General features: G+C 41.4%; 1 protein-coding gene across 1 annotated transcript; it reads right to left on the reverse strand.

Annotated features, from left to right (window-relative positions):
* Positions 1 to 1,297: 1,297 nt before the first annotated feature.
* Positions 1,298 to 13,738, reverse strand: ctu2 (cytosolic thiouridylase subunit 2 homolog (S. pombe)). The gene is made up of 16 exons (XM_056394788.1): positions 13,549 to 13,738; positions 12,838 to 12,912; positions 11,245 to 11,323; positions 11,044 to 11,103; positions 9,780 to 9,840; positions 9,550 to 9,659; positions 8,498 to 8,739; positions 7,548 to 7,683; positions 7,294 to 7,425; positions 6,468 to 6,559; positions 6,149 to 6,246; positions 4,626 to 4,724; positions 4,241 to 4,349; positions 3,356 to 3,422; positions 3,073 to 3,131; positions 1,298 to 1,969 (listed from the first exon to the last, which is right to left on the reverse strand). The coding sequence occupies exons 1-16, from the start codon at positions 13,602 to 13,604 to the stop codon at positions 1,909 to 1,911; spliced, it is 1,536 nt and encodes a 511-aa protein (XP_056250763.1). The 5' UTR covers positions 13,605 to 13,738; the 3' UTR covers positions 1,298 to 1,908.
* Between the last annotated feature and the right edge of the window lie 1,057 nt (positions 13,739 to 14,795).

Genomic DNA, 14,795 nt, shown 5'->3' on the forward strand with positions numbered 1-14,795 from the left:
GTCAGCCATCACTCCCAATGAGCCACTCCCCAGATCCCAACAACCAGGTAATTGGTCTGGAGGCCCAGAGGCCGTCACAGTGGTGATACCTTGGCTGCGATCGAAAGGTCAAAATAATTTTTCTAACCACTTCTGCTCGACCTCCAGGGAAAATGTCATGAAGTCAAGGAAAGATGTGAAGGACAGTTCATAAGGACTTAGGAAAACAATCTGACTGCACTTACACTAGGATTTTTAAATCTAATTCCATTTGTAACACATGGACGATAAATGCTCCTTTGCTAACCACAGACATAAAACAAACAGGATTGACATGTTGTTATAAGAAAATATGAAAAATATACAAATAGAGAAAGTTGAGCCATTAAAATAATTAAATAAAAATAAGGAACGGAGCAAGAGGCCAGAATAAATTATATTCATGCATGAGTTTATAGATTCCTGTCATTCCTATACTCTTAAGACAATAAAATTCATTTTTAGGTGTTTACACAATGGGAGGAGATTTAGTGAAACAACATTTATATATAGACTGTAGTATTTTGTTATGATGATATTGTTAACTATAAATTAAATCTGCTTGTTCCTCATGACGACTCCTGACTGGATTTAAATCTATATTTATGGATTTGAGTTTCAGTGGATCAGACAAGGATTTCCATCAGTTCTGGATCGAGTCACAAACATAAAACAGCTGCTCTGTTGTTTCTACATTTATGTGGGTGTGCCAAGGTGAAACTACAATGGTGTGTCACTTTAAATGTTGCTGCAGCAAGGAATTGTGGGACAGCATTTCTCCTTTCCTTTCCTAAAGGAAGGTCCAGTGTTTCCTCTGCTAAAGGAGATAAGATAGGAAGCACTGAAGCTCCTTTCCTCCTCATGTAGAGAAGTGGAGCAGCTGTGATCATGGTGCTGCTCAGAGACTTCAGCTCATTTCATCAGTTTCGACCTTCATAAGAAAAAAGACTTTTCGACCACAGCCCATGTTTAAGTGAAGCACTGACTGTAGCTTCCTGAGAAGTACTGGGTCACAGGTCACATGACAGACAGCAGCAACAGCTGTGCAGCTAAACACAGCTTTAAACAAGAACAAACTGGTGGAATCCAGAACGTTAATCTGACATTTTTTAAGAAGGTGAACTCTGACAGCAGCTTCAGCACATACACTAGCCACGATGTGTTTTCTTATTTTTCTTTTGAGGCATGCAGCATCACTGTAGAAAATGAGCTCAGTGTTAAGCTAATGCTAATTGATTGTAATGAGTTAACAGCACAGATTACCAGCACAACATTTGAATGGCTTGAAAGCAGCTTTAAATAAAAACTTTATTTCTAGAAGAAATTACAAATACAAAATCTCAGCGTCAAACTGATCTGTGATCTGGTTCTGTTCCAGTTCTCCATTCTTCAAACGTCAGGTTTTCACCAGCCTCTGAACTCAATCCACATGACAGGATAATAATGAACGTATGAAAAAAAACTTTAGATGGAAAAAACAAATACTTTAATATCACTTTGTAACATGATCCTGCTCTTCATTTTGTGATTGTTGTTACAAAAGAAATAAAACAGTTGTTGCCATGGTAACTTTCTAGAGTTGTAAACTCCTGTCTGTAGTATTATAAGCCTGTGGGCTGTGTTTCAGTGTCTGATAAATCTCCAAACTCACGGATGTTTCTCAAACTGGACTTACAACCCCCCCCCAACACAGCCCCCTGTTGCTTAGCCATGTGCTGTATGAGCGACCACCTCTCACATGGGGCTTCTTTTGTAAAACTCAGTATATTTGGGAAGTATTTCTATTTTAAAGTTGTCCACTGGCTGCACGTTGGAATGAGCAGAGTGGTGATGTACGTTTTTCAGAGCGGACAGCTGGAGGTGAACATTTAGCTTCAGAGGCTCCTCCCTCTAACTGCCTTCATCACCATCATCCAGCAGGAACTCACTGATCTCCTCTCTCATCTGAGACCTGCACAACACAACACAACACAACACAACACAACACAACACAACACAACACAACACATCTTAGATCATTACATCTCATTGTGAAGTATTTTGGCTGGACCGCAACAGCAGGTCTAAAGACTGGGACTGATCAAGTTACACCATTGGTCGCTCAGCCAGGGATTGGAGTTTCCTCATTGGTCGTTATTATTTAGAAATGAATTGATGTGAACAAGCAGTGTTGCCAACTTTGTGCCTAGATGAACTGACTTTTCAGTGACTTGTTCTCAAAAACTCCCCTAGTGACAAATCTAGGGACTTTTTGTACAAACCTTGATTACTGTCCATAGAAGAAAGTCATGTGTGAGACGCAAAATAAGAAAGATAATTCTGATGCTTCTACCTTTCTCTCTAAGTGATGATCTAGCATGTAAATAAAACTGAAATCACAGCTCAGTCTGTCTTTCACTGACATGTATGGCTAAGTCGTGGTTAAAGAATCAGGATTTTAGCAGCAGCTTGAAGTGACTGCTGGTTAACATGTAGTCTTAATGGACCACGTTTTAGTCACTGTTTCAAACGTGTTCCATTGTCATGACAACAGAAACAAACAAAAAAAAAAGGTAAATGAGAACAGCTTTATTGTGAATTCAGCTGTATTAAAATACTGTATGTGAGCAGAGAAGCAAACAGGTAAAGAGCTGAAACCAGCTGACACTAGGTAGAATGCTTATATGACGTGACGTACAGATAGAGCTGGGTCTTGTTAAAAATCTTCGAAATCAGCATTGATACAGATGCCTTGACTTTGATAACGAATGAAACTTTTATCAATATCAATTTGATCAAATCTAATTACAATAGTACAATACAATACTCTGATTATTAAAGTGCTGTGATGGTGGAGGAACAGAAAACAATAAGAAAAAAAAATAATGTTATAATGTTGATATGGTCGGTTTGTTTGGCCGACAGTATCTTGGTATTCATACTGGGCTGACATGAAAATGACATTAAAAGAGCAGAAAAGCACTATTTATGCTTGGTGTGAACGGGATATGATTACATGTACATACACTCTAGAATGAAAATTGGTCTTTTAAATGAACCAAATATCCTCCTCACCTCCTCTGCCTCCTCTGAGCCTCTGACAGGATGTACTGAGGGAGACGCTCCAGTGACGACTAGAAGAAAACACAAAGGAGCTGAGAGAGGTCTGTATGTTCTTACTGCACAGCTTCTTTTAAAAAAAAAAAAAAAAAATATGTGAAAACACTCTGTATGAGACCAAACTAGTTGTCTCCAGTTCAACAATCATGATGAACAAACACAATGTTTAGATTGCAGTTGGAAATCATGACACACATTCAGGATGTTCCTGTGCACCTGTGCAGGTGTTTCCACTCACCATGTCTTTGATGGTCAGCTGACAGCTGTAACACAACAGGCTCTTCAGATCGGTTCTCTCTGGGTCCCTGGAACAGAACAACAGCACAGAGTCTGAAGATAACGACATTGGTCTGACATGAGGCAGATGGGGAGGATTTATCTGGGTCAATAAACCAGGGCAAGTTCGCTTGTTATTGCTACAACACTGTGTTTGCAGTAAAACTCCAAAGATACAATAATGTCTTAATTGAAACTCAATCTGCCCAAACCATATCTGGCTTTAGAAAGAAGGTAAAAACTGCCTCCTCTCCTCTGCCTTCACTGAATCTTTTAATCTTACGCTTTGATGACTATTTTATAATCCGTGCTTTAATACTGTTTTAATGCAGTTTTCTTTCATGCTTTTTACATCTAGTTTTCTGCTTCTGTTATTTCTCTTAAGATGCTTCTTTTATTTCTGTGAAGCACACTGGATGACCTCTGTGTATGATCATGTGCTATACAAACAAACTTGCCAAATAACATTGATGTAAAATGAAAAACATTAACGGCATTAATGTAAAATGAGATGGAATAATAATAAAATGATAACATAGAAATAATAATCAACTGTCTTGGTCTGAATCAGTTGTGTTCGAGGTTCAGAAACAGCAACTTTCCACAAGGCCTTCACAGAAAAAATAAAGCCCGGCGGTTCTGACACTCAGTGACGTCTGCAGTCTCACTTCATAAATGAGGTAATTATTTGACACAGGTCAGCTGAGAGCCTGAGTCCTGTTTAGAGCCACAAGTTTAGGATTAGCTTGTTTACAACATTTTTCCTGTTACGCCTCCTGTGTGAGTCCCTCATTACTACAGATCAATCACTGCCCAAATTAAGAGACACAAATCCCTGAACACTCACTTGGCAGAAGAACAGCAGCCTCCACCACCTCTCTCTGCTCTCCCACAATCCTCTCCTCCGGAGGAACAGCACTGTCCAGAGGGAGCAGTTGATTCTTGCTCCACTGGAGCTTAAATGGAAACAGAGGAAACAGATTGTACTAACAGCTGAGTGTAGAAACGTCCCCCTGCAGGATTCAGAAGACCACATCATGTGAGCCCAGCTGCAGAGGGTTTCTACCCAGTGCCGAATACCAACGTTAAAGCTGTGCCACTATTAACTATATGATTCAAATGAAAAAACATAAAAGACACTGTAATGCTAATAATCTGTATTCTGTTCTCTACTGAATGTTCTGGCTCCAGAAACACAGAAGGCATGACTGGAGGTGAAAGGTGCACTGTACCTGGGTTTGGTCTCGGGGTCTCAGTCCCTGTGGCTCCTGAAGGTTTATTCTGGGAGAGCTGCTCTGAGGTCAGTGTGGCCTGAAAGGCAGAAGCGTTCTCTGAAAGAAGAGAGGGAGACAAAGGAAGAGGGGAGGCAAGACGGAGGAAAAATTCGTGAATGACTTCGTGGGGTTAATGCTTCTATCTGCTCCAGCCAACCAGGTGCTCAGTGCGGAGGGCGTCTTCAGCTTGTTATGCATATCACCGTTTCCATGGAGATGTGTGCAGTGGTTTGTATTAGTTTTATTTTTCTGTATTGAGAATCTGTGACAGTCCTCTCTCTGCACACCGGTGATCCACATCTGTCTACACCTCAGTCTGTTGGCCGCATCAGTCGAAGGCTCACGCATGTTTTCTATATGTTCAGTGACCAGTGAGGTCATGACCTTTTGGAAAGCTTTGCAAAGTGAAAATCTTGCTGCGAGGTTGAGCGAGTGCTCTATAGGAGGTCCGATACTAATTCATTACCGTCCGTGATAACATGGCATATGGGAAATGGATCTTATGTTTACTGTACGTGAGTGGAGGCTGTCCACATGAAGAGGGCTGACAGCTCATTCTCATGACACTGAAAAAGATTATCTGAAGGTTGAACAAAAGTTACAGGCGTGTGTTCTTGTACTACAGCCATCATAACAGAGGAAAAACCAACCATTCGATTTTGAAGGCAGCTGGACTGAACTTACCTCTCAACACACATCAACATCAACACACGCTGTTCACACAGTCAACACACGTCTTTACTGTTTTTTTGAGGTGTTTTCTTTGCAGGGAATTACCGATCCCCTGTGAAACAAGTTCTCCTCTGACACTATTTTGCAGCGGCACTGTCGCTGCATCCTGAGCTCAGCGCCTCCTAAGACGACTTGTGATTGGTTTAAAGAAATGCAAACAAGCCAGGTCGTTTTGGCCAGCTATTTTTTTCTATAGCCAGACCAATATCCGGCCCTGACACAGAGCTGTGGAGATGGGTCTGACTATGCGGGACTCACCCTCACGACTCGCACAAGGACTCACAAGGACGGAAATCTTAAAGTTGGTGCATTAGACAACATTTATGTGGAATTTCAGTGGAATCTGTGGTCCAGTTTTACTCACGTCAGCTGTGAAAAGTGTGCTAACTATCTCTATCACAGTTTGGCTTGACAGTCTGTCTACTGCACAAACACATGCACTTGCAGCTAAAGTGTGAACAGTGAAACAGGGCTGACATCTGAACACAGGAGTGAACACTACATACCACACATTGCAAGTTTTGGAACTCCCAGGTAATGTTTTTAGCTTCTTTTAGAGCAATGGTATTTTGTGTATTTTAATGTTTTATTTATATGATAGTTTTATTATTAGTGTTAAAAGGCCTCCTGCCTGTCCTGACCCATGAGCTCACCAAGTGCAGCTCTTAACAATGCTTATTGGAATAAAGTTACCACAACTAGTTGTTACAGCAGTCATCGAGAGAGCAGCTGTTCCACACAACACTCACCAACAGCAGTGTCCAGCGCACACATACAGAGCAGACACCTGTCAGCCTGGTCAGCTGTGGAGGACTTCCTACACGCTGTCTGCAGCTTCTCGCTGGTCCTGCAGGACACACAGCAGGTTTGTGATGAGCGTACGGTTCCAAATGCTTCCCCAGCTGGTTACTTACTAATGGTCGGACAAAGCAGGCAGTGGTTCATCTACCGTTTCCAAAACGCCCAGTTTCCATTATCAAGCCATCATGAAAATGTCGAACCTTATGCTGAGTACTTCCTGTAGAATACACGCCTGTGCAGATGATGTGTGTGTGGTTTCTCACTGACCTGTAGATGGTGCTGACAGTGGAGGGGAAGTCGGCCTGCAGTTTGGTGACAAAGCTCTCTGTCAGACGCTGGATACTGGCTTTGTCTGTTGTCTGTGGGACACACACAAACATGTCTGACACACATGTTGACAAGTTTATTGACTCACAGTAAACCTGCGCATTTTATGTTGGTGTGAATGGACCGATGCAGTAACAGGGACGTATATACAGTGGTTTCAGAAAGTAACTGGATCAGACCAGCCGGGACGCCTGGTAACATGTCGACTTTACCACCCTTGAATACTATGTAGTCATGGTTGCAATGATGACACACACACACACGGACTCACAAGGTCACAGCTGTAAAAATCAAAAAGCGAAATCTCCCATTTCCAAAAGTATTCAGACCCTTTGCTCCAAACTGTGCTCAGGTGATTCCTGTTTGCTGTAGTTTTTCATAACTAATACATCCCACTCACCAACATACAACACTGGTGTCTCGGGATTGGAGGGGGTTCAGTGATCGTACAGAAAGCTTATGGCTCCAACACATTAATTGGCATAACAAGTTCTCACTGAGATACTGCTTCTTTTTTAAATTTATGTTCTGGCCATTTTTGGCTTTATTATGACAGGGACAGTGAGAGAGAGACAGGAACGTCAGGGAAGAGAGAGAGAGGATGCCATACAGCAAAGGGCCTCAGTCGCACTGGAAGCCAGGCTGCTGTGGTGAGGTAAATGGTATGTGCTCTACCAGGTGAACCACAGCGCTGTGCCAGGCAATGTTTTTTGTTTGTTTTCTGTCTGGTACTGTTACTGTCACATGTACTGCCAGCTGATCTTACCTTAGTGTCCCCGCCTGGTATAAAAACAGAGGGAACGCGGAACATGTGGTTGTAGTACGCGATTTCTTTGGCTGAGTAGTCCCTCATTGGTCTCACTAATATGATGTCACCATACCTGGAGTCAGAGAAACCCTGTTGAAACACACACACACACACACACACTGCAGTAAATGCAATTGTTGAGCCTCTCCAATTGTCTGTCATCTATGCACGCACGCACGGACACACACACAATCACACACACGCACACACACCGTGTCCTGAGCCAGCTGTGCTCCTCTGCCCAGTGAGATACTGGTGAGCAGTTTCACAGCCACTCTGGTGCAGTTGTCTCCCAGCATCAGTTTGCTGTATCCCTCAGTGCGAGCCGTGTGCACCAGCAGATGATGCCTGTGAAGAGAACACACAGTGGGGTCAGATTGGACTGAGAGAGAGCAAATCTTAAAATACTCTACTCTAGTTTCTCAACATGAGTTTGAACAGAATAATTCTAACAGGTGAGGAGAATAGCAAATATATACTAAATTTTCTCTGCACCTCTACCACCATTCTCTCTTGGCCTCTTTTGTATCCGACCATGTGGTATGATTGCAGGAGAGAAGAAAATAATGCTCCCATGAAAAACTACAATCACCTCCTGGTGGTTGTCTTCCTCCTCCACTCAGACTAGTTTCAGGTCACATCCCTGTTTATCCAGAGTCATAAGATATGAACCATTTGTGTGAAATCTTTGTCATAATGCTGTGTGAAGAAATTCCCTCAAGGCGTTAACTGAGACATCGTGTTCACAAGGCCAAAATCGTGTTTTATGAGGTTACCACAACCTTTACCTTTGACCTTTGAACACCAAAATCTAATCACTTCATCCTTGAGTCCTGGTGAAGGTTTGTGCCAAATTTGAAAAAGCTCCGTCAAGACGTTACTTTGACATCGTGTGCACGGGAATGGGATGGGCGGACAACATGAACACAACATGCCTCTGGCTCTGACTGTCATTCACACACCACTTGGATAATGGTCACTAGTGCTGCCAAAAGTACAGTAAGTCCAAAGTGTTTCCTCTTTCATTATACATGACAAAACAATGGAGGACAGAGTGGTGTGTTATCCTAGAGCAACATCTCTGGTTAAACTTGAAACTAAATACAGAAGCAGCATCAAGACGTCCTGTAAGGATCTGAGCCAGGAGCTCCCTCTGTCTGACCTTAGTGTGTTCAGCAGGTCCTGTCTGGCCGTCAGTGTCTGAGCTGAGCCGACCAGCTGCTGCAGGAGCTGTGTGTGGGACTCCTGAACCTCCGGCACCGACGTTTGCTCATGGTCCTGTGGAGTCGAACAGCTGCTGCTGTCGCTCTGAATGAAGTGATCCACCGCTGCTTTGTAGGCGCTGGCCGGCTGCTCCGAGGCAGCTGGAGCCGTCACCACAACTGAACTGGGAAGATCCAGAACCTGAGAGGACGTCGGAGGAGACATTAAAGAAACTGTTGGATCTGAGGAAAGAAAAATCTCTTTCTTTGTGCTGATGTCATCTTTTTGTTATTGTGACAGCATCAGATTGTCCATGTGACTTTTATGTATTTAGGTCACAAAGTTCATGTCACAGGAAAAGTAATAAAACATTTCCTGAATTTCATATTTTACCTTAAAGACCATAAAATAGGAATTGTAAAAAGAATTTATAAATGAACAATTAATCAATCAATCATTTTTTAATTTCCATTTCCTTTTTCCAGTTAGCTAATCCATTAGCTTAGTCATTTAGCTTCTCCTGTTAGCCTTTCTGTGACACTCTGGGCTTCAGTGCTGTAAAACCCACTGGTTAGCTCTCCAACCAATCAGAGAGCTGGTTACATCCCATGGCCAATTGGGATTGTTTAGCCTGGTTTTACCAGCACTGAAGCCCAGAGAGGAATAATAATTCATTTATAAATTCTTGAAAAGGGAATCTAGTTATTTATTCCCATTATTAAACTACCTTTTCAAGTAGTTTTTCAAATTCTATTATTTATTCATGAATTAACAAATGTATTTCTAAATAGTTTATTTAACGAGTTTTGTGCTGTTTTTGTAAATCAATTTTACATCTTATCAAGTATCTATTGATGCATCAATCTTTCATTTATAAATTCATGTTACAATTCTTGTTTTAAAGCCTATTAAAATATGAAATTTAAAAAAAATGCTTTATTACTTTTCCTGTGACACCCCTGCTCCTCCATGAGGAAGGGGCTTTGGACTGTGAATTGACTGAGCAGTCACCTGTTCCAGAGGCACCATGTGGAAGGGGAAACCAGTAGCTTTGAACACAGCCTGCAGCTCAGCCACCGTCCTCCGTCTTTCCTCCACAGACTGACCTACAGCTCCACCCTCTGGGAACAGTAACACACAAAGTCGGTGTAAAATGTTTAGGCCACAATTGATTCAGAGAGGACCAAAGTTATGAAACTGATAACACTCAGTTAAAGAGCAATACTGTTCATTTAATTTACCATCGATGTAAACGATGCCAGGTAAGAATCTCAACTTCTTATGAGCATTCTGACTCAGACCCTGAGAGGAAGACAAAGGTTTTCAGTTTAATGAATGACAATAACTAAAGGGTTATTAGAATCTAAATCAATGAGTAATAAACACCAGAATTTTAAGCTGCATTTCATCATCTATTAGATCATTTAATCATCATTTAGTGTTCATGAAACAGCATGGGTTTTAGTTGTTTGGTCCATTAGTGAAAATCATCCATGGAATGGACCAATCAATGAAAGCCTTTCGGGGTTTTGGGGTGTGAGAAGAAAGGTCATGGGGTCATTATGTCAAAAAGGAGATTTATCCTCTGGGGACCAAATATATCAGCAAAATGTCTCCTCAGAAAAACACATGGCCAAAGGTTTGTGGAAGAGCAAGCATTCCAGCCCTGTGTGACAGCTGAAGATGAGGTTGTGACCCCATGGTCATCGATGTGCTGCTCCAACAGCCTCCACTCCTCTGGTTTCAGTCTCTCCAGCGGATATTGAGGGATTTGTTCCCATTCAGAGCATCAGACGCTCGTGATGAGGCCTGACTCACAGGTGCTGGATGGGTTGAGGTCAGGGATCTGCGAGGGGCCAGTCAAGTTCCTCCAAACCAAAACACAATTAAAGCTACTCTCTCAAATGTCACTGTGTGCTGGGGAAATAAGATTTTCTTAATTGGAACTGAAGAACCCAAACCAGGAAACGGGTTTCAACAAACTTTGCATGGGGTACAAATTTGTGGGCATCAGGTGAGACGCGTTATGTTAAATCTAGAAATGGAAAATGAGACATCTTGTGTACGAAATAAATAGATTTTGCAGCCTGAGATTGGAGAAATGGTTAGAGGTAACTGAAAAGAATAGGACTCATCCTCTGGTAACCAAGCGTATGGATAATAAAACAGATTTACCAAAGAGTGAGCCACAAGGAGAAAGTCTGGCCTGATTGAATCACTACAAAAATGTATTGTAATCTGTCTCTTTGCTCTGAAGCCAAGAGTTTGACCCACACACCAACAGGCTGACCTCAGCTTCACATTTGTGCTGATAGTCAAGTGGTCTGCTCTCACTCAGCTTTGGCATCATTCAACAAGAAGCCTGAGCAGTGAATGTACGCAGCACCAGACCATAACATCTACAGAGCCACACAGATTATTGGGGTTTCTATGATCTTCTCACCAAACAGAACAATCTATCAAATCACTGGGATTATTTCTTTGATAGTAAGACAAACAGTAAACCTCTTGGACTTGACTGAGCATTGAAGAGGACGAAGAACCACCAGATACAGCCAGCAGCACCTGCAAGCAGAGAGGACGCTCACAGTTACAGAGCTGCTGCAAATATACACATCACACCTCTTCAGTTCTGTGTGTGTAACTCAGAAAATGAACTGCAGTGAAGTGAACTTCATGTCGTTGTGTCAGGAGAGAACTGTTTACCTTCTCTCCAGGGAAGATGATCCTGTTTTTGCCCAGCATGGCTCTGAACTTGTGGATGAAGTATTCCTTGAAACAGCCCCTGACACAGACGGAGGAATGATGGGAGCAAAGTCAGGGAAACGCTTCTCGAAGCATGTAAAATGATCTCCTCCAGCCACGCACCCCGGCTCTGACAACACAGCCGGAGATGACAAAAACAATCCTCCCACACACTGTGAACACTGTTGTTACTACATCAGATGTGGAGCAGGTTGAATACCTGCACAAGCCAAGACTAAAAGTTACATTTAGACTGTAAATTCTCCAATAGTGCCGGTTATTTACATCAACGGCAGAGAAACAGGCTTTTATTTTTAATTATATTTCCTGTCTGTTTTCTGATCTGTTCCTGTTTAGAATTACAGTTGTTTCTCCTCTCTTACACTAACACTGTTATTTCCAGTTACCTCCACTTTATAAGCCACTGTTGGTGCAACTTAAACCTTTCTGCACAGATGTTTCTTCACACTAAAAGCCTTCCAGCTGTTCAACGAGCATACTTTTTCTCTTTGCCAGTAGATGGTGAAACATTTGCAGGAGTAGTTGAGTTTAATTAGCAGTCACTCAGCAGCTGATATACATGTAAACTAGGGCTGCACAATTAGTTGAGATATAATCGAAATCGCAACATGGTCAAGTGCAATATCCAAATCACAGGAGCTGCTATTGTTGTGATGAAGGTAAAATGTGTCACATTGTTGTACATTGTTAGCACCGTTAGCGCTGTGGTGCTACAGAGACGCCATGGACTACAAATCATATTCTCCAGACGTAAAGGAACATGTTTGTTTAGTACAAGACCAACAAAAATCACATCGCCATCATTTTAAATTTTTTCAGTGAAAATTAAATGCAACAATGACCATTCCAACTGAAATCACAATATCTGCCAAAATAATCCCAATATGATTTTTTTTTTGCACATCATGCAGCCCTAATGTAAACGTACAGGCAACTGGCAATAATTAGTGAATGAGAACAATACTAGTTTTAAAAAGAGAAGCTGTTTTCAGCAGAGTGGTGAGTGGGACATGCTGTTGTACTGATGGAATTGGTGCTGTGTAAAATGGACATCATGCGGAATCCCTCCAGCTTGAGATAATGCTTTAAATGACCAGGCTTTTATTCGAGAACCGACAGACAGGCAGAACGCATGTGAAGCAGGATCTCAAATAAACTGACAGAACTACATGTGTTCGACAAATAGTGATCAACCGTCTTTTATAAATAGAATTTATTTGTACAGCCAAATCATATCTTTAATCATTATGCTTTTCTTTACCTACAAATCCTGAAAATGACACTTTAGTAAGACAACATTTATTTTGCATAATTTTTCACCAGGATTGTCTCAACATACTGCAAACAAATCCTAATGCCATCAGGACAATTAGAAAGGTGCATCAAAGGTAATCTACACAAATCTTGAAACTCAATTTTGGGCTTGTTTACGGTCAGTTCAAACATCAGATTTACTCTCCGTCTGTGGAATAACACGACCTGACAGTTGTACTGCAGATGGCAGTAAACATTGCTGAGTGCTGCATGTCTTACCTGCAGTATGTGTCTCCTGCTCTGATGACCACAGCTGCACTTGCCTCTTTGCATTTGACACATTTCTTGGACACACTGATGAATGGAGGAAGAACAGATGTGTTAAAAACACCATGCATTCATATTTTTGTGCTGACATTTACACTGTGCAGATAGAAAGCCACAGTGGCTCCACAACAAGTGATGGAGAGGAAACATTTCATCTGATGGTTTAAAATGTATTTGCATTTAATTTTACATATCTTTCTTTTTAGTCAGAGGCATATTGTCTTTGTTCTTGATTATATTAGATTTAGATTAGATTAACTTTATTAATCCCACAACTGGGAAATTCATTACCACCATGCAGAGACCAACCAGTACCACTTTATAGATAGATAGATAGATAGATAGATAGATAGATAGATAGATAGATAGATAGATAGACAGATAGATTATTTACCCCCTAGGGGAAATTCATGTAATATATATATGCATGTAAATGCAGTAGTGAGAGACAAAGTTGGTGCCCCTGGGTGTCTGGGTTTGTGGGGCAGTTGCCCACTCTGACTGCTGGGTGATCGAGCAGTCATGACTGACTCCACAGATCCAGGGGCAACTCTGACCCCCTCCCACACACTGCTGATAACACATGTGGAGGGGAGATAGCCTATAGAATGAACAGCTGATCAGACCCGGCTCGGTGCGCGGTGTCGCGACATGACGACCTACCTGGGCACCTCCGCGCGCTCCAGTCCATCATGGTAGTCTTCATCCACTTGGCACATTGTGAAGATGGCGGCCGAGCTGAGACCGTGGCCCGCTGTTTGTAGTTTACCAGAAAGCAACTGTTATAAAAGTCAGTTATTTCACGTTGTTCACTTTTAGCCACGAACACTCACGTCACATGTAGGAGCGTGGCTCTGTTTGATGACGTAGAGGAGCTTTTTCTTCTTGGCGACGGAAAAATAGCGTAGTGATGCTTTACTACCACCAAGTGGTCGGATCGAAAACCATCTTACTCTTTATTTTATTTTACACAAATGGACTAAAAAGACAGCACACATAGGCTACAACAATTCAAAATAATAATTGGACACTATACTGATTCATTACATGGACTAAAGAACAGTAAAGCAATAAAAACTGAAGAAACCTGTAAAGTCTTAAATATTTTCCTTTAATATCTTTGTTATGTTCCACGGTGCCCCTATGTATATAGGTTGGTTTAGTCCTTCTGAAATATTATTTTAATATTTTTTTCATACTATTTTTGGGTCATCATCCTTATTTATATGTTGCATTTAATTCCTTTTATTGCATTTATTTTATTTGTATGTAATCAATAATCGATTGATCAGAGCTGCTGTTCAGGTCAGTGCTTTAGACTAAATATGACTCTTCACAGTTATCAATACCGTGACTGTGGCTTCACCTTTTCCTCTTTGACCTTTGACCTAGTCTCTCTCTGGGCAGCAGTTCGGTTCAAGCTGTCTTCAAAGTTGAAAATCATTTCTTCATATTAATTCACGTGTACTGTCATAGAACTACTGCTCATAAACAAATCTTAATGCGGTATCAGAGCTGGGATCCCTCTACCCGACAGACTTTATTTTCGGTGACTGGAATATGACACCAGATGAATGGGAAGATAGATGGTCCTCAATGTGAAAGTTGTTGTTATAATCAAACAACTGGAGAATTTATTAGTAGAAGTTTTCTGTTAGATGTATGGAGAAGTTTAAATCCAGGGGAAAAACAATGCTCCTGGTATAAACCTAATGGTTCCTGTAAAGCCAGAATTGATTACTGCTGATTGTTGTATAATAGAAATACAATTAGATTCTGTCTAGAAAATGTTAAAGTAAACATCTGCATCTGTGCATGGGTATTGAAATAAATAAATATGTAAGTAACTTTTTTATGCAAGTAATTTCTTTTTAATATGAGATGGATGCCCTTTTTTTCCCACTTGAGCA

This window comes from Seriola aureovittata, chromosome 14 (genome assembly GCF_021018895.1).
Source record: "Seriola aureovittata isolate HTS-2021-v1 ecotype China chromosome 14, ASM2101889v1, whole genome shotgun sequence".
Classification (NCBI taxonomy): Eukaryota; Metazoa; Chordata; class Actinopteri; order Carangiformes; family Carangidae; genus Seriola; species Seriola aureovittata.

Excerpts from the sequence above, each read along its gene's own strand:
- ctu2 (XM_056394788.1), bottom strand. The coding sequence starts at position 13,604 with ATGTGCCAAGTGGATGAAGACTACCATGATGGACTGGAGCGCGCGGAG. Across the intron at positions 6,247-6,467 it reads ACTGTCAGCACCATCTACAG|GACCAGCGAGAAGCTGCAGA; the intron begins GTCAGTGAGAAA and ends TGTGTCCTGCAG. Across the intron at positions 4,350-4,625 it reads GACCCCGAGACCAAACCCAG|CTCCAGTGGAGCAAGAATCA; the intron begins GTACAGTGCACC and ends TTTCCATTTAAG.